At 43.2% G+C, this 20,195-nt stretch overlaps 1 protein-coding gene across 1 annotated transcript in view; it reads right to left on the bottom strand.

Annotated features, from left to right (window-relative positions):
- Positions 1 to 9,915, bottom strand: part of KIAA2012 (KIAA2012 ortholog) — a 123,160-nt gene extending 113,245 nt beyond the window's left edge. Inside the window, exons 1-2 of the mRNA XM_058664287.1 lie at positions 9,739 to 9,915; positions 8,287 to 8,571 (exon numbers count right to left, since the gene is read on the bottom strand). Coding sequence (XP_058520270.1) covers positions 8,287 to 8,571; positions 9,739 to 9,822 — 369 coding nt within the window. The 5' untranslated portion in view covers positions 9,823 to 9,915. The remainder of the gene's footprint in view (positions 1 to 8,286; positions 8,572 to 9,738) is intronic.
- Between the last annotated feature and the right edge of the window lie 10,280 nt (positions 9,916 to 20,195).

Below are 20,195 nucleotides of genomic sequence, written 5' to 3'. Positions count from 1 at the left end.
TCCTCTCTGTATCTGACTTTGCAATAAAAATAAATAAATCTTAAAAAAAAAAAGATTTTGAACCAATATTTCTCAAAAAATGCAGACATAAATGACCAATAAGCACATGAAAAGATGGTGATTGTCATTTGTCAATAGGGAAATGCAAATCAAAACCATGATGAGAGACCACTTCACACCCGTAGGTTGGCTACTGCAAAATTTAAAGCAAGAAAGAACTCAGAAAATAACAAGTATGAGGATGTGGAAAAATTGGAGCCCCTGTGTATTGCTGGTGGGGATGCAAGATAGTAAAACTGCTTTGAAAGCAACTTAGTGGTTCCTGAAAGTCTTAAAAATAGAATTGCCCTGTGATCTAGTCACTTCACTCCTGCAGAAAAATACAAAAGAACTAAGAGTAAGGATGCCAACTGATACCTGTCCACCCACGTTCCTAGGGTATTAAGTCACAAGAGCCAAAAAGTTAAAGCAGCCCAATTTACACACATCGGAATATTATTCAGCTTTAAAAAGGAAAGACATTCTGAAATATGGTGCAGCATGAATGAACTTTGAAGACAGATACTTTAGAGACATAAGCCAGTCTCCAAAGAATAAACACTGTGTGAGTCCACTCATGTCAAGTATTTAGAGCAGTCAGATGCACAGGCACAGAAAAGTGGTTGCCAGAGCCTGGGAGGAAGGGGAATTTGGAAGTTAGAGTTTAATGGGTAGAGACTCTTGGTTCTGGAAAATGAAAAATGTCTGCAAGTGGCTGGTGGTAAAGGTTGTGCAACATTGTGAACATTCTTAATGCCAACATACGGTGTGCTTGCAATGATAATTTTAAAAGTACATGCTTATAAAGCTGACATGAGGATTAAATGAACCAATACATTGAAGAGCTTAGACCACTGATATAATAATACATGGAAAATTCTACATATATGTTAGCCATTATTGAAATTATTATCTGTTAGTTATACCAGGAAACCAATAGATAAAGAACACAAAGCCTTCAAAATCAAGCCTGCCGGATCATATATACAGCTTACCATGCAAATGCTGCCATAACCCAGATTGATCTTAATGAAAACCTGATTTGCTTTTTTTAGAATTGTAAAGTCTTTAAGAGATACGTTGGAAGACCCTAGTCCACTTTGTAAAAACATGTGTTACTGGGCCCGGCGCAATAGTGTAGTGGTTAAGGTTCTCACCTTGCACACACCAGGATCCCATATGGGCACCGGTTCTAATCCCAGCAGCTCCACTTCCCATCCAGCTCCCTGCTTGTGGCCTGGGAAAGCAGTCGAGGTCAGCCCAAAGCCTTGGGACCCTACACCTGCGTGGGAGACCTGGAGGAAGTTCCTGGCTCCTGGCTTCGGATTGGCTCAGCTCTGGCTGTTGAGGCCGCTAAGGGAGTGAACCATCGGACAGAAGATCTTCCTCTCTGTCTCTCCTCCTCTCTGTATATCCGCCTTTCCAATAAAAATAAATAAATATAAAAAAAAAAAAAACATGTGTTACTGGGAGTGGAGAAATACTTTTTTATTCTCTAAGGCATTTAGGGTCTTCACAACCATACCCCCTAGGGGTTGAGCATGGAACTTGGGAGTCATTTGCCTGCATTCTAATTCCTGCTGCACTGCCTGTGTGTGCACTTGGGGCAAATGAGTTCTTGTCAGGCCCCAGTTTGTGCTATAGAGTGGAGGTAGTGCCTGCACCTAGCTCATAGGCCCATGCAGACTGCATGAGGTGCACAGAAATGCCTGGCATTTACCAGCATTAGCAATTAGTGACATTGCCTTTGACCTGATGGAGTCACTCTTTCTCCTCTTTGCTACCTTGGCACCTACTTAACCCTTGGTTAATGGTTGCCATAGCATTTCTCATGTCTTAGGAACACTGCTGAATAGGGGGCAATTTGAGAAATACTTTCAAAGAAACTTATTCCTCCTAATCTTTGTAAACATAATTGATAATTTGTTAATTTGTTGTTTTTCATACATTTCTGTATTTTCTATTTTGTGTGGTGAATCTATATTTAGGTTGGAAAAATGAGCTAGATTCAAAAGATATACTTTATACTTCTGATAATATTTTTTGATAAAATAATAACTTGAGGATCTTGGCTCAAAACATCAACCAAAAGGGTAAATGTGTTTAGTATTAAGATGTGGGGAGAAATTAGACAGTGCAGAATGAGTGGGGAACTATTCTATGAAACAAGCTAACGCAGTTCTTAAATGTGGCCTAGTTTATAATGACGATGGCAGTAGCAATACAACCTGGGTTGATATCCACTATAGTTACCTAAACCCTGTTTCTTCTTCAACAGAATAGAGAAGTGGCATGCCTTATTAGTTGAATTTTAAAACAAAGTATTTTTAATGTAGTATTTTATCAATGTTGAACTTATGGTTTGAATGTGTGCCTCACAAGTTCATGTGTTGGAAACTCAATTCCCAAATTCATATGTTAACGACATTTGTAGATAGAGTCTTTGGGGGGCCATTAGGGTTAGATGAGGTCATGGGGATAGGAATCCCATGATGACTTTCATGCCTTTACAGGAAGAAAAACAGAGACCTGAGGTGATATACTTCCTTTGCTTTGCTGTGTGACACCCTCCACTGTGTTATGATCCAGCAAGAAGGCCTTGCCAGATGCTTAGCAGATGCCGTGCCACGACCCTGGACTCCCCAGTCTCTGAAACTGTGAGCTAAACAAATGTCTGTCCTTTAAAAATTACCTCAAACTGTGGTATTCAGTTGCAGTAGCATCAAGTGGATTAAGAAAGACATTTAGGAACTACTACTATATTTATGAAATTCTAAGATCAACAGGGGTTGGCATTATGAGGCAGCTGGTTAAGCTCTTGCTAGGCATGCCAGCATCCACATCAGAGTGTCTAGAGGGAATCAGCCTTCTGTTCTGATCCAGCCTCCTGCTAATGTGCTTGGGAAGCAGTAGATAATGAAGATCTTAGCTTCTGGTTTTGGCTGGGCTGAGCCCCAGCTGTTGTAGGCATTTTGGACTGAGCTAGTGGAAGATCAACCTCTCTATCTCCCTCTCTCTCTTGTCTCTTTCAAATAAACAATTAGTTTTAAAAACAAAAATATGAGAGTAATAAATACTGTAACAATGTGAACATTATTTGGTGTTTCTGATTGAGAAACACATTATCTTTCTGCTATACTTTAAGAGTATGACTGTGACTCTCCCTTAGAAAAGAACCCATAGGATGACTATCCAGGTTTTATAGCCATTTGACTTCTCACTAATGGGAAGGTGAGTGAACTAAGGGCCTCAACAAGAAGGATAATAACTTTGACAGTGTTGAAAAAGAGTTCCTTTTTCCCTAAAAAATTGACCCACAACCATCAACCTATCTGTCTAGAAGTCTGACAAGTCTGACATCTGATCTCTAAACTCGACATGTATCTGCTCATTAAGAAGAAGTGAGTTTAAGAGTGGCCAGACACATGCTGCCAGGTCCACACAGGTGTCTGGAGGTGCTGTGGGACGTGGGGAACACTGACTTGCCTCTCTTTGTGGCAGCCTGTGCTCTCCCAGGTCGGACCCAGGCCTGAGTTCAGCATGATTCCTGCTTCCTGCTTCACCATCCAGCCAGAGCAGCACTACCATGTTGGTTGGCCCTCCTCTGCTTTGGCTTTCTGGCTTCTCCTTCCCATTTTGGCCTTTTTGTTTGTTAGTTTTTTACTGTGGGTAAGAGGACTTTTAAGAATTATTATTTTTAACTATTATTTTCCATGATATATTTCCCTTCCTCCCTCCATAGTTTCACTAGGGAACTTTTTAACACTTGCACTATGCTTTTGGGACAAAGAAATATTGGCTTTGAGAAACAGATGGTGTTGTTTTTTGGTAGGCTCCATTTCATACTGTTTGTTATTCTGTTTTCCTTCCTCATGTTTTTACCGTTCACTCTATCTTCTTCAAAGAGGTGTGATTTTATTTTATTTTTAAAATCCCATAGCTTAGGTGAACAAGGTATGGAGTGGTTGAGCTGCCACTTGGGAGGCCCACACCCCATAATGGAATGGATGGGTTTGAGTCTCAGCTCCACTCCCAATTCCAACTTCCTGCTAAGGCACTCCTTGGGAGGAGGCAGATGATGGATTAAGTACTTGGGTCTCTGCCATCCATGTGGGAGACCTGTACTTAGTTCCTGGTCCCTTGTGGGCAATTGGAGAGTGAATCAGTGTGTGGGAGGTCTGCCTCTCTTTTTCTTCCTCCCCCCTTTTTCTCTCTACCTCTCAAGTAAATAAAAAAATTAAATCCCTTGGCTTTAATAATTTATGTTTGATAACAAATAAATATGTAAGTAAAAACATGATTTATAATCCCAACCACCATGGTTTAAACCACAGTTAAAATATAGGTATGTATCGTTAGTAAAATGTTTAATTTTTTAAAAATTGAAATTGTATTAAGAGGTGATGTTTTCTATGATATATAGTCTTGAATTCTGACGCAATGATCTACTTGGCTGGGTAATCTTAAGTGAGTTACTCAACCTATCTGTGTTCGAGTTGCCTTAGGTTTATAATGGGACTTTTAACAGTAAATGTTCCCCATGATTGTGGGAAAATATAAATGAATTATATTTGGTAAACACCAGAAAAGTGGCAGAAATATATTAACTGCTCAAAAACTGCTAGTGAACAATGGTATTTTCATTATATGAATACTCTTTTGTAACTGGATTAAGAAAATACATTCTGTATATTTTCTTGCATTACTTATGACTAATACATGACTTTATTGCCTGACCCAAAATCTATTATGTGAGCAATTCATTTAATTGGTGTTCCATTGTTGGACCTTTATTGTTTTCAGTGTTTTGCATAGTAATAAATAATCCTCTAGTGAATGTTCCTGGGCATAAATCTGTTTCCTAAGGCAAGCTCACAGCAGTTGAATGCTAAATCAAAGAGCACCAGCCCTTCTTAGGATTTTGCCAAACCGCCCTCCAGAAACATCATGTGATTTTGTGCTTTTAATCTGTGAATCTTGGCTTTCCCCACTGCCCTCCCAGCTCTGAGTGTTAGGATTTTAAAAATTCTTTGCCAGTCTGTGATTTTCATCTTCACAAACTACCTGATGCTTTCCACTCCTTTTGAGTTGCTTTGCCTGCTTATTTATTTAGTGAAAGACAGAAAGAGAGAGAGAGAGAGACGGACTATTAATCTTTCATCAGCTGATTCAGCCCCCAGATGCTCAGCAAAGCCAGAGGTGGGCTAGATCCAGTGTATTAGCATATTAGTAGGAAGTTAGAATAGGAAATAGAGCAGGGACTTCAACCCAGGGATTCCACTGTTCGATGCAGCTGTCCCAAACAGTGACCTGACTGCTGTTACTAAATTCCTGTCCCTCTCTTTTAATCTATACCCCCCTAGTTTTAAAGGCCTATCCTGTTACTGTTACAGTTACAAACATTTCCTTTCTGGTTCGATGCCATTTCACTCCCCATACCCTTAGACTATGGCATTTGTTTTATATAAATTTGAGCTAATAATCTAATGGGTGGAACCAAGGGAAGAGAAGAACTTACTTTCATGGAAACTAAAGCAAACCAAAAATGAAGCTGTTCTAAAAAATGGACTCATCTACTTTATAAACAAGTAAGATCCTTATTGTCCAAAGCCTGTAGGCACTGAGACAAGTATCTGAGAGTTGTGGAAGACACTCCTACACTGAGCAGGAAGTAAACTTACCTATCAGTCAGTGTCCAGCAGGAAAACAAAAACCACTCTACATGTTGAAACACGGAAGGTATTCAGCGAATTGGTTACACTGGGGATTGGCATATTCAGGCACCAGAGGGTGAAGCAACACTGAGATCTATAACACTGGGGAGCTGGAGTCTCCCCTGAGGACAGAGGGAAGATTCTGGGGACATACTGGGTCTGTCTGTGGGGACCTGGACCTCAGAAGAGAGGTGGATGCACTTGTCACTTGCAGCGGAGTAAGAAGGGGAAACATTCTGGTTTTCTCCTTTTCCTTCTCCAGTCTCCCTATAGGTCCCGTTGATAAATTCAGTCTCAAGGTAGTTGGCACGCGGATTTGTGGAATTGTATGTAGCTGTGGTTAGCCCCACTAGCGAGCACAGGAAGGCTCTGAGAGCTGACAGACTGAGATCAGTCAGAGTGATCTGAAGCCATTAGAACCACTTCAAGTCCAGCAACAATAAGGTAAAATGCAAGGGATGCTAGGTTCCAGGTTTGAATCCTGGCATTTACCAGCTATTTTGGCCTAGGGCAAGTCACTTAGCACCCCTGCTTCTGCAGAAGGAGCAAACAACAAACAAACAAACAAACAAACAAACAACCAAACAACCAAACCTATTTCAAGCCAGAGCTATTTATGCTTCTAGAAAGGCAGTGGAAGGTAGTGCAAGTGCTTGGGCCCCTGCAACCACCTGGGAGATCTAGCTTCAGTTTAGCCCAGCCCTGGCGTTTGAGCACAGCAGAAGGGGCTGTGCCAGGCTGAAGCTAGGAGCCGGGAGATTCTTCTGGATGGCCCGAAGGACTTAGTCCATCTTCATTGCTTTCCTAGGAAATGTTAGTAGGAACCTGGATCAAGAGTGGAGCAGCTGGGACTTGAGCCAGCACCTATATGGGATGCTAGCACCGCAGACAGCATCTTAATGTGCTTTGCCACAGCAGTGGTCCTGAATTAAAAAACAAAAAAGAATATTTGATTTTTAAGACAAAAGACAACTAGGCATTTTGTTGTGGTCTCAAGTGTCTCTATTTTGAAATATGGAAACTTTTGCCTAGGGTGAGAGTAGATGATAAATTTCTCCATAAGCATACTGGAACACAATCTAAGAAGCACGGAGAAGCAAGTGTGTGATCCATTGCTTAAATTAGTGCTTGTGATGCCAACGTCCCATATTGGAATCCTTTAGTTGTAGTCCTGTCTACCCCACTTTCAGTCTGGTTTCCTGCTAATGTGCACCCTAGAAGGTAAAATATGGTGATTCACGTACTTGGGTCCCTGACACCCACATGAAAGATCCATGTGGAGTTCTGTTTGCCTGTCTTAAACCTGGTCTAGCCTTAGCTGTTATAGGCATTTGTGATGTGGACCAGTAGATGGTGGATCTCTCTCCATCTGTATCTCCATTTTTGCTTTTCCAATAAAAGGAAAATAAATAAATATTTTAAAATGTCTGTAAAAATAAAGAAACATTGGAGGTATCCTGTAGGATTAGTTCATTTATTCTATAGACATCCATGTGTACCCACTATTTTCTGTCAATGATTTAGACATGCTCCCTGCCCTGAAGGTGATGTTATTCCATTGTGAAAAACATGAGTGAAGAACTAAATCTGAATGCATGATAACATGGAACTGGCGCAGAGGAGGGAACTTGGGAAATGCAGAAAGCTTCAATGAGGAGATGATGTTTGAGCTGTGTTTTGAAGGGTGAACAAGAGTTTGACAACCATATGAAGTTATGAAAGAGGATGGTCAGGAAAGGGTGTGGGATATCAGGGAATGAACTAGTCACATGCAAAAAGCTGGAGGAGTCCATGGTTGAAGTGGTGTTGGCAGCAGTGGCACATGTGACTAGATGTGGAGGAGAAAGCCAGTGTATGAACGGCTGGGGGTCAGAAGCTTGTGGCTTTATCCTGGGCAGAATGAATAGGCAGCAGACAGTTTCAAACTAGGGAATGACTTTCCATCTCTAACCTAGATTTAGAGTGACCTATCTTCCTAGATGGTTTTGTGGCCTCTGGGGAAGCTAGAACAAGCAGTTACACTAAGTGACAGTGGGAGGGATCACTCCCATCTCATGAGGCACAGGAAGCGTGAGTCGGAAAAACGAACACAGGAGTTTGTCCTTTGCATTAAATTCAGAGTGGGAAAAGTCATTAGCTTATCTTGCAGACATTGACAATCTTGAGGTAAATATTTAAAATGATGTCTCCCTCCTCTCCACAAAGCCAAGACCACCAGAGGTGCATGGTGATGTTTGTGGCTGGGAGGCAGGATTTCAGGGTTCTGAGGAAACGTTTGCTGGCCTAAATCTGTCTGGAGACTGAAGGAAAAACACAAGGTGGTGATGACCCAGTGCTTGATGCTTTTCAGAGCCCCCTTGACATTCACTGTCTCATTTAATCCTGGTGACAAGGGTGTGTGGCATATATGGCCAAAAGAAGGACCCTGTGGAAGAAATAAAGGGCTAGGTCTAACAAGTTGTACCCAAGTCACAAGTGGATATGCAGACACAGGCCCATGCTTCCTCCAAACCCGAGACCCTGCTCTGCTTACCTGTTTTCTTCCATATGCCAGGATGGCCTCTTTGAGGTCGTGGAGTGTGTGCAGTTCAAGATCAGGCCTCTTCCTGGGGCCTTTGGGGTGGGTGAGTCCTCTGCCCCTTACGTTGGGTGTCCATGCGGACAGGGCCAACCCTTCTGAATAGAGGATCAAGGCCCCCTTCCTAGTGCTGAATGTTTTAGGAAGAAAGAGGCTCCAGCAGTGCTGGCTGGCATGGTCCTCATCCTGAGGTCTGCTGGCCAGGACATAGTCTTCTGGGGATTTCCAATTCAAGTAATCCTGTAAGGAGGAGACACCACTTGGACTGAGCCCCCTCCAGAGACTGCCAGAGCAAAGTCTGCTTGTGCGAAGTGTTGGATGCCTTTTTTTTTTTTTTTTTTTTTAGCTCCTGGTTTTCTCTGAGTTGTTCACAAGGTGTGATGGAACATAACGGCTCTACTCATGCAGTTAACTTTTGTCTCCACATCTCAAAATTCATAGAACCCATGGCACAGTTCTATTTGGCTGGTTACAGCTTTCTGGAGAGCCATTCGTGCCTGAGGCTCAGCTGGGGTGGAGTGCGGTTACAGGCCAGTTAAAGTGTGCTGGTATGCAAGTAAGTAATCAGAATTATCAAGGGCAGCTGATAACTTTGAAATTAGACCCGAACTAGCTGGCAGTTTAAATAGAGGGAAACTATTCCAGCCCACCACGACTTTAGCTGAACACAGGGAAAATTTCTATACATTCCACATGCTATGTAACATTACCTAATTTGGCTATTTGGGACCCTATAAAGTAACTACATATCTTATAAGTAAGTAAATGCCATTGGCCAAAGAACGCCTTTGAAACTTTATGTATCTTTTAACACAGAAAAGGTCAAATATCACTACAAACTACCATGACAATGGAAATCTCTGTATGACCCCCAAATTTGCAAAATACCCCCAGTGGATTTCTTATTCCTGGCAGGAGTCAAAGAAATAAAATTCCAGTACAGCAAGGTAATTTTGCCACCTCTTTAAAATCTTCTAGAAGGAGATTTTCTTTGGCCTATATAAAATATGAGTCCTGTGGGTTGAATTCCAGAAAGTTCAAGGAAGCCATCGAAATGGCACGAACACACACAGCATTTCAACCACAGAACACGACTTCAGCAAGCCAAACAGCCGTTTGCTTGCCCAGAACCCAGGTGGGAATTCTGGTCTTGAACCAAACCGTCCCAATTCCAGACAATCTGAAGTCTCCTTCTGTCCCAGCAGAGGTCCACAGAAGTTAGCAACCAGAGGAAGAAAGAAGGTAGGTAGCAATTTCATGAAAGAAGACAGAAAAGCTACGAGAGAGCCTTGTTGCTCCCTAACAGCACAAACCAAGACACATAGGCTGATCCCCAAGTGGGAAAAAAACAGATGATTCCCACACCCCCACCCACAAAGCATGCCTTTAGTCGGCTGTAAGACTCACCTCTGGTTCCAAGTAGACTTCTAGCTTCTGTTTGTTCTGGACCAACTTCCCATGTCCCCGGCTCAGGAGGGAGAGTGGCAACATGCTTCGCCTGCGACCACCCCTTGTCAAGGATACTTCATCTTGGTCCTGACAGCTGAACACTGGTCACACCTCAAGGTTTGCACAACTCAGCAGCAAGCTTGAGGAGACCACAAACACTGGGCCTTTTTTATGGAAGACATCCCCCCTTCTGTCCCCCGACACACACGCATACACACATACACACCTGACAGCAATTTCTAAAAAACAACCAGCCTCACAACTTAGACAGTGTGGATCTTTGTGGAGAGAAAACAGAAACCACATCCCTGGCCTCCCTGAGCCCCACAGAGGCTACTCTGGAGCGGCCCCTCGCTCCCCACCCATGGGCCCTTGTTGTTTCTGGGCACTGGTTGCTCTGCTACGGGGCCGCGTGTGTCTACAGATCCGGTGCCACAGCACCAACCTCTTCATTGTGAGAGGTGGTTGTTTCCTGGTTGCTATGGCAGCCCAGGGCCACCAAGGCACGCAACCCAGCCAAAGCCAGGCCAAAGCAGCCCAGGGGTGTGGGAGTGGGGTTCTATTCTTGTGCTCACCTTGCTTTTAGAATGCCTTGCCTTCTCTATTGTCATTGCCAGGTGGATCACCTCAGATCCCCTGTGGTGTCTCCCTCAGCTGGGCATTCCCAGTTTCACCCCCATTGGTCTGGATACCAGTCTTCAGTAATGCTTCATTATGTCACTGTTGCTTTACCTGAGTTGAGTGGAGGATCCTGGAGATCTCCAGTTCTCTTTGGTTCTCTATTGAGCAGCTCTCATCCCCAGATTGTGGGGGAAGGGAGAAAGCTTGGAGGAGGGCACCTTGGAAGTGCAGGTGGGTGGTGTTTGGGTTGTTAGAATTTAAGCTGTCCTCTAATAGAGGCCCAGGCTGCTATATGTAATTCATGAAATCATCCTCTGTGTTGTCTACTGCTGTGGCCTAGGCTCTGTGGTCCTCTTTGATGAGGACTCTGTGAGAGGCACAGAGAAGGTCAGTGATCCCAGGACCCTCCTTTGACCTGGAAAAGTGAACTCCCCTACCTGTCAAGTTCATCTACTATGGCAGTCTCATGAGAGTGCTCCCTGTTGGCCCCTGTGAGGAAGTACGTCAGGCTGCTTATGGGTCCATTTGCTGAGGGGCAGGCTCAATCCTGAGAAAAGACAGAGATCACACTGTAAAATGACATTGCATTTGTTGTGGAAATCCACACAGAAAATGCAGAGGCCCCATGAGATACTGCTTCCCAGCAGTGAAGATGGCTAAAAGGAAACCCAAGTGTCACTTAGGATGTGAAGGAATGGGAGACCCTGGGCACTCTTGGCGGGGTTGTAAAGTGGTGGAGCTTCCTTAGCACATGCATGGCAGTTGCTGAAAAATTAGGTGTAGAGTTGTATGATCTGGTTGTTCTGCTTCTGACTGCTCTCCAGAAAGAACGGAAAGCAGAGGACCCAGCACAGTAGCCTAGGGGCTAAAGTCTTCGCCTTGTATGTGACAGGATCCCATATGGACACAAGTTTGTGTCCAGATGTTCCACTTTCCAACCAGCTCCCTGCTTGTGGCCTGGGAAAGCAGTGGAGGATGGCCCAAAGCCTTGGGACCCTGCACCCATGTGAGAGACCTGAAAGAGGCTCCAGGCTCCTGGCTTTCGATTGACTGGCTCAATTCTGGTCATTACAGCCACTTGGGGAGTGAACCAGTGGATGGAAGATCTTTCTGTATCTCCTTCTCTCTGTAAATCTGACTTTCTAATAAAAATAGATGTCTATTGTTGTTTAGTGTCGCTTTGAGTCTGTTGTCTATGAATTACCAGATTTGATCTTTATAGGGTATATTGTACTTTTTCCTCACTCTTTTTATGGTCCTGAAAGATTTCCCTGCACTCCCTCCCCATTACCGGTTAACATAGTGTATTGAGGGCCTTACAGTTTTACGATGTAGATCTTAAATATTCTGACATTAATTGTTGTTTTATAGATTATATCGCGTTATACTATACTATAGATTATATCGCGTTATACTATACCAAGGCATGAGGGGGGAATCGGGTGCGATCCTGACAACCTCTTAACAGGAGGTCATGTGCGTGGAGCAGGGGGAGCACTCCAGAGTAGAGCAGGTGGTAAGGAGGAAGCTTGGATCCCAACCACGAAGACTCCCAGACCTTCACCACAAACTATTAAGACGAGCAACAAGGACTATACCCCAACTGCCAAGGAGGCCACAGGGAATTGGATGCCCTCGGAGGCTGAGTACTCTGAGGTCACCCACCCCCAACCGGAGCTTCCCCAGGGGATGGAAGAAGTCCAAACACTACCGCACAGAAACCAACGTCATCGGAAAGACAACCAGAAGCCCTGAGCGGTCCGCAGACACAGAAGAACAATAAATGTCCTTCGGGACCAGGGAGGAGAGCTTTCTCTGGTCCGAGCCTGGCTCCACTTCTGGACCCCCGCCCTCCCTCGCAGTGACCATCGGGATCGCTTTGAAAACCCCTCACAGCAAACAAACAATCATACAAACTAAAAAAAAAAAAACCTAAAATAAATAGACAAACAACAGAAAGTAGAGCTTGAAATCTGACAGGAAAGAGCTGGCGTGGATTGGCTCATGCCTTGCTGGGTGGGACACAAAGATTAGTCACTCCTCACCATGGTGTTGAGGATTTTCCTGCACACCCCGCCCCCCCCCCAAAAAAAATGTTCTGCGCCTTAAATGTGGACAAATATCTTGTTAGAGTTACAAGCCAGTCTAGATTATCCCCAAATCTGCCAAGATCAACAAAATTATACTTCAACACAACAAATGGCTAAATACTAAAATGAAATAGACATGAGACAGCTGAATGGTACCCTATAGCCATTTTAAGGTATATAGCAGCCGGTCCGGTCCTGTATATAAACTAAAATTGAGATGTCAATATGCTAATCATAGGTTGTGGTTAGGACTTTTTTTTTTTTTTTAACATACTGGTTACTCAAAACCATGTCAATTCCATAATATTGCAAATTGCTGTTGATGTTATATTGGGACTCTTAATTGACTGTGATGATATTATACCAGCTCTGACTTTGGACCAGAAATGGTCTCCCCAAGAAACTGTTCAACCCATCTGGACAATAAGTAGCTGGACTCCATGCTTGGTATATGTTTGCAAGGAAAGAATCTTGATTGAATTTGAACTGTAATGCTGCATCAAGGTGGAGGAATCAACCAGGGGAGAGGGGAGGGGTAGGGGTGGGGGGATTCCCAGAGCCTATGAAACTGTCACATAATGCAAAATATTAATAAAAATATTTAAAAAAATAGATGTCTAGCAGCACATCACTCACAAGAGCTAAGATGTGGAACCAACATGCAAGTCCACTGACAAATGAGTAAAATGTACCTGCCTCCAATAGAATATCATTCAGCTTGAAGAATAGAAGGGAATTCAGACAGGTGCTGTAGCGTGGCTGAACCTTGAAGTCAATATGCTCAGAGAAATAAGCCAGACACAAAAAGACAGATACTGTGTGATTCCACTTATGTGAGGTACTTTAAGAAGTCAAATTCATCAAGAGAGAAAGTAGATTGCTGGTTGCCAGGGACTGGGGGCAGGGCATATTTGACAGTGTTTCACTGGTAGTTTTGATTTGGGAAGATGAACAAGTTTGAGAGATGGATTCACAACAATGTGAATGCACTTAATGCCAATTAAACTGTGACCTTGAAATGATTGAAATGGTATTTAAAAAAATATGTGAAAGGCAGAGTGACAGGAGAGAGATCTTTCTTCTTCTGGTTCACTCCCCCAAGTGGCTTAGGGCTGGGCCAGGCTGAAGCCAGGAGGCCTGAACTCCATCCAGGTTTCCCCTGTGGGTGGCAGGAACTCAAACACTCAAGCCATCATCTGCCGCTTCCCAGACGCATTAGCAAGAAATTGGATTGAAAGCAGAATACCTGGGACTCAAAAACTGGCACTCCAGTTATGGGTTGCAGGGGTTACAAGCAGTGGCTTAATCTGCTGCCTGCAATGCCTACCACTGGACAGTAACTTTACACACACACACACACACACACACATCATCCAGGAAACATTTCCACAAATAATATAGCAAAAAACTAAACTTAGTACTTCAGAACCACAGCATTATCATTGAATGACTTCCTCACAGCAGATGAGACCAAATTCCATAAATGTATAGTCCAAATCACTTCCCAGGGTCTTCTGATATGGTCACCATGGATCATATGGACAGAGACGGGAAGAGAGAGACAGGTGGGTTGGCCAAGAACCCAGAGATCACATCTCCCCTGTTGAAGCATCGGGGATGTTCCTCTTCAGGAGGGATCTTTTAAGCAGAAGAGTGATGAGATTCTAGATATTTGTTTAAAGGGTTTTTTTTTTTATGTTTTTAAGATTTATTTTTATTGAAAAGGCCGATTTACAAAGAGAGAGAGATTGAGAGAAATCTTCATCTATTTTTTCACTCCCCAGAAGAACTCAATGGCCAGAGCTGAGCCAATTCAAAGCCAGAAACGGTCTGGGTCTCCCATGCAGGTTGAGAGAACCCAAGGTCTTGAACCATCCTTTGCTACTTTCCCAGCCCAGTAGTAGGGAGCAGGATCAGAAGTAGGGCAACCAGGACATGAATCAGTGCCCATACGGGATGCCAGTGCTGCGAGTGGAGACTTGAACCTTGCTGCACCACCACATTGGCCCCTCCAGGTTGGAAGCTGATGGATGTGGGATAGGTAAGATGCTCATCTCAAAACCTCAGGGTAAACTCCCTGGATTTGCAGCTTGGGCCAGACTTGAACCAGTTTGTCAAATGGATTAAAAATAATAATTTGCTTTGGGTGAGACATATAAGTGAAAACTCCACACCAACTATAAGGAGGTATAAATATTGCCATTTTAAAAATGCCACTGCTCAAAAAAAAAAAAAAAAAAAAAAAAAAAAAAAAAAAGAAAAGAAAGGAAAAGAAAAGAAAAGAAAAGAAAATGCCACTGCTCAGAGTGGTTAAGATGCTGCCCAAAGGATAAGTGTTACTGTGTAGTAGGCTGAACCACTTCTTGAGACACCTGTTTCCCTTAGTGGATTCCCTAGGATGCAGTCTCAGAACCCCTGCTTCTGATCCAGCTTCCCACTAATATGTACTCAAGCCCTTGGATCCCTACCACCCATGTGGGAGACTCAGATTGAGTTCCCTGGCTTTGGCAATGGCTCAGTCCTGGCTGTAATATGCAACTGGGGAGTGAACCAGATGATAGGAGATCTGTCTTTGTCTCTATGCCTTTCAAAGAAAATGAACATTACAACGTTTTTTTTCATAAAAAAAAAAGGAAAGAAGAAAGAAGAGAGGAAGACAGAAAGAAGATGGTGCTTAAGAGAGTAAAGCAGCCTAAGAACTTGATGAAGTGACTGGATCTGAATGAGAACCATTAGCTGAGGAATGACTCCAGTGTCTTGGCTGGAAATTCTTTCCCTGAGCTCACTTGACTTTGAAATGTTAACTTTCCCATAAGTGGGGAGGCAGGGCCCCTGGAAGTGATCATTCTAAGTGAGCATCTCTCCTGGGAAAATACCCGGGCATCCCTCTGAACCTCCCAAGACTGTGGCCAGGCTACCCAGCCTCTGTGGCGTTGTAATCTCTGGACAGCCATCGTGTTTACATCCTTGCTGTTTAATACAGACAATGAACAGATCCACAGATCAATTAATAGACATTTAAAAGCATTTACTCAGTCGCCACAACAGTTTATGGAAAGTGCATTTAGAAAGCAATCGAGATTATTGCTATTCTAAAGTGCTTGGGGAGCCCAGATGAAAGGCGCTTGTAACTGGAAAGTATTTATAACTCAAGAAAAAACCCTCCACACCCATGTTATACAACACCAACACCATCCCCTGGCATGTCTGACCTGTCAGCCCATGCAGTGTGTCTGTTTAAATTGCACTGTAAATTCTATAGGGTGGAGACCTTGCTTTCATGGTTTGTAGAGCATCATGAATAACCATGGCAGTCTGTAAATAAATAGAAACCACATGAAACAGGCACAAAAAATTGATGCTATTCAATGGGCACATCCCTAGTGCATTCTGGAATTTTCCCCTTGTTTCCCCTTGCTTGGTAACTGGATACCACTCTGTAGAAGGGGTCCTTGGGCAGGTGTCATATTCTCTTCCCCCTTTAAGAAAAAGTGTGATCCTATTTTCTAGTAATCCTATTATTTTGGGGGAAAATCTTTAACAGGAGTCATTCATGTTGCTTTAGCTACCCAAAGATCAGTGCCTAGAAGGTTTAATTGATTTATACAAAATCACTCAGGGGACTGGAGACGGAAAGGGACCTAATCACATCCTGCTTCTACTTCCAGCCTGTTGCCCAGTACACATCTACAGTAGAGCAGTGACCTTCCATAAGGAGCTCCATTATGGCTGCTCCTCTGATGTCAGAAGGCAGCCATAACTGGCTACCACGGCACCATTTTCAGTCTCTAATCTGGTCACGGGGCACTGGTTCCTTGACCTAGTTATGTCGCCACTTCCAAATACTCCATCTCCCCATATTGTGTCGCTTCATTTTACCTTGCAAAATCTTATTACAAGGGAAGCCCAGAAAAGGTTTTTATCTTTTTTTTCAAAAAAAGTATATTTTGCTTATTTGCATCTACTTGAGAGGTAGAGCAAGAGGAGGGAGAGAGAGAGAGAGCGATAGAGAGAGAAAGATACACCATAGCCAGGCCTGGACAAGGTAGAAGACAAGAACCTGGAACTGCATCTGGGTCTGCCACATGAGTAACACAGGCCCAACCTCTTGAGCCATCATCTACTGCTTCTCAGGATACATTAACTCGAAGCCGGATTCAAAGTGGAAGAGCCAGAACTCCAACCAACATCCCAATATGGGATGTGGGTATTTCAAGTAGGATCAACCTAGCATATCACAGTGCCTGCTCCTGTATTCATCTATCCTGTTGTGTTACAGGAAAAGTAGAGTGAGACTAGTAGTTATCTCATATAAAGACAAGTTGCATGGGAGAGTCAAAACATGACCTTTTTTTTTTAAGATTTATTTATTTTTATTGGAAAAGGTAGATTTACAGAGAGGAAGAGAGGCAGAGAGAAAGATCTGTCCACTGATTCACTTCACAAGTGGCCTCAAAAGCCAGGGCTGAACTGATCTGAAGCCAGGAACCAGGAGCTTCTGGGTCTCCCACATGGATGCAGTGTCCCAAGGGTTTGGGCCTTTCTCGACTACTTTCCCAGCTCCAAGCAGGGAGCTGGATGGGAAGCAGGGCTGCCGGGATTAGAACCATATGGGAGGGCCCGACAGTGTTGCCTAGTGGCTAAGGTCCTTGCCTTAAATGCGCTGGGATCCCATGTGGTTGCCAGTTCTAATTCCGGCAGCTCCACTTCCTCTTGTCTCTCCTCCTCTCTGTATATCTGACTTTGTAATAAAAATAAAATAAATCTTAAAAAAAATAAATCTTAAAAAAAAAAAAAAGAACCATATGGGATCCTGGCACGTGCAAGGTGAGTACTTTAGATGCTAGACTAGCATGCCAGGCCTAAAGCATAACCATTTTAAAATACGAGACATGGGTATAATAAGCTGTAGCATCTTGAGTCTTTGCATTTGCTTGTGTATTATACCCTCCAATTACATGGAAGGTAGGGACTGTGGTTTATAATTCTTGGTATCTCCCTATTGCACCCTTTGCAGAAGTAACAACTGAATGAATATTTACTGTTTGCTTTTTAGCACATCTAGAGAGGCACATAATTGTGTTTGAGATGGAGTGAAAGATCTATGAATGGGTGGGTGCAACAGATTGAGCTGCTACTTGGAGCATTCCTGATGCCCACCTGCACCCCAAATCAGGGCCCCTTTTCAGCTCCGCTGCTTCCCATCCAGTTTCCTGCTAATGTGCCTGAGAGGCAGCGGATGATGGCTCAAGTTGTGGGGCCCCAGCTACCCACATGGGAGATCTGCATGGAATTCCAGGGTCTGGCTTTGACCTGGCTCAGTTCTGGCTGCTGTGGGCCAATGGATGAAAGATTCTCTCTCCTTCTCTCTGTGTCACTCTCTCTCTTTCTCTTGCTTTGCCTCTTGAGTATAAAAAATAAATAACTAGATATATAAAGTAATTAGAGAGAGACAGAAGAAAAAAAATGCTTGGAAGAAGAGAATTAAGTTAAGGCCCATTTTAGTAGTTAGTAGTTTGCCTCTAATACAAAATTTTCAGCCATAAACTAAAGACTGCCACCAATCCAAGGCTCAACATACAAAGATTCAAAAGATGCCAATACTAAAAATGAGGAAGATACAAGCCTTTTAACTTGTTGAAAGAAACATAGATTTGCTAAAGATAAGTATGTGGTCTATTTAGAAAGTACTGGTAGCTTTTCATGTGGCCCAAATCAAGTGTAAGGAAAGAAAATGCAAAAAACAATAAGGAATATTCTAGAATCATAGCACAGGAAAAATGTCAGCCTTTACTCCCTGTTTAATTTTTCTCCTTATGTGTAGATTATGGCCGCATGGCCTGTCTCATTCAGGGCGGAACTGGAAGTTTCTTTATTTTAGATCTTTCTGAAGGATTTGCTTTGGGAATCTAAAATATTTAATTATGCCTTTGCTGAACACTTCATTGTATTAGTAGAGCACTCACCGTAATTGCAAACCTTTAAATTTACAGTGGAGAGAGAGTTTGTAGGAGAAATGAAAGTTGGCTCTCTTGAAAGTTGGAATTCTTGGCTCTCTCATAACACAGGGAAAATTAATCACCATCTGGCTGGTAAAAGTGGCAAACTTGTATAGGCACCAACTGATGGAGGAAGTCAGGGCTGTCCAAGCAGATGTCATTCATTGCAACTACATGGATTTTTTTTTAAGATTTATTTAAATTGGAAAGTCAGATTTACAGAGAGGAGAGACAGAGAGGAAGATCTTCTATCCCCTGATTCACTCCCCAAGTGGTTGCAACAGCTGGAACTGAACTAGTCGAACTGAAGCCAGGAGCCAGAAGCTTCTTCCAGGTCTCCTGTACAGGTTCAGGTCCCAAGGCTTTGGGCCATCCTCTACTGCTTTCCCAGGCCACAAGCAGGGAGCTGGATGGGAAGTGGAACATCTGGACACAAACTTGTGCCCATATGGGATCCCATTGCATGCAAAGTGAAGACTTTAGCCACTAGGCTACCATGCCAGGCTTACATAGATTCTTTTTTTAAAAAAAATAAACTTAATATGGGCTGGAGTAATACCTCAACTGGCTAATCCTCTGCCTGTAAGCTACAGCATCTCATATGGGCACTGGTTTGCATCCTGTCTGCTCCACTTCCTATCCAGCTCCCTGCTTGTGGCCTGGGAAAGCAGTAGAAGATGGCTCAAATCCTTGGGAACCTGCACCTGTGTGGGAGACCTGGAGGAAGCTCCTGGCTCCTGGCTTCAGATCAGTTCAGCTCTGGCTGTTGGGGCCACTTGGGAAGTAAATCAGTGGACGGAAGATCTTCTGGTCTGTCTTTCCTCCTCTCTGTATAGCTAACTTTCCAATAAAAAAATTAAAGAAATCTTAAAAAAATAAACTGCTACATGAAAATTATATGTATTTGGGATAGTATGTGTTATCTTTTTTCTTTCTGTAAGGCTTCTTTTTTTGGAAAGGCAGATTCTCACAGAGAAGGAGAGACAGAGAAAGATCATGCATCTGCCGGCTCGCTTCCCAAGTGGTTGTTGCGTCTGGAGTTGAGCCAATCCGAAGCCAGGAGCCTGGAGTTTCTTTTGGGTCTTGCACGTGGGTGCAGGGTCCCAAGGCTTTGGGCTGTTCTTGACTGCTTTCTCAGGCCACAAGTACAGATTTGGAAGTGAGTGGAGCATCCAGGATCCAAACTGGCACCCAGATAGGATCCTGATGTGTGCAAGGAGAGGTTTTTAGCTACTTGAGCCATCGTGCTGGGCCCATGTGGTACTTTGATATTTGTATATATGGTGTGATGTTTAAACCAGTGATATCTAGCTCCTCAATCAGTTATCTCTTTATATTGAAAATATTCAAATAATCTTTTGCTTTCTTTTAAAAAATACAGAACATTATTGTTATCTATAGTCATCGTACTGTACCTTAGAATGCCAGAACTTTCTCCTATCAAAGTATATCTCAGTGCTCATTAATCTATTTTGTTTTATCTTGCCCTCCCGTCTACTTTCTCCAGCCTCTGATAAGCATCATTTTCTTTCTCAATCTCTGTCTCTTAAGATTTGTTTACTTATTTGAAAGAATTACAAAGAGAAAGAAAGACAGAGAGAGGTCTTCTGTCTACTGGTTTACTCCCTAGATGGTTGCAATGGCCACAACTGAGCCAGTTCAAAGCCAGGAGACAGGCAGGAGCTTCATCCAGGTCTCCCATGTG

The sequence above is a fragment of the Ochotona princeps genome, chromosome 5 (genome assembly GCF_030435755.1).
Source record: "Ochotona princeps isolate mOchPri1 chromosome 5, mOchPri1.hap1, whole genome shotgun sequence".
Lineage (NCBI taxonomy): Eukaryota > Metazoa > Chordata > Mammalia > Lagomorpha > Ochotonidae > Ochotona > Ochotona princeps.
The sequence above is the reverse complement of the archived record's forward strand: the minus strand, read 5'-3'. Positions and strand labels throughout refer to the sequence as shown.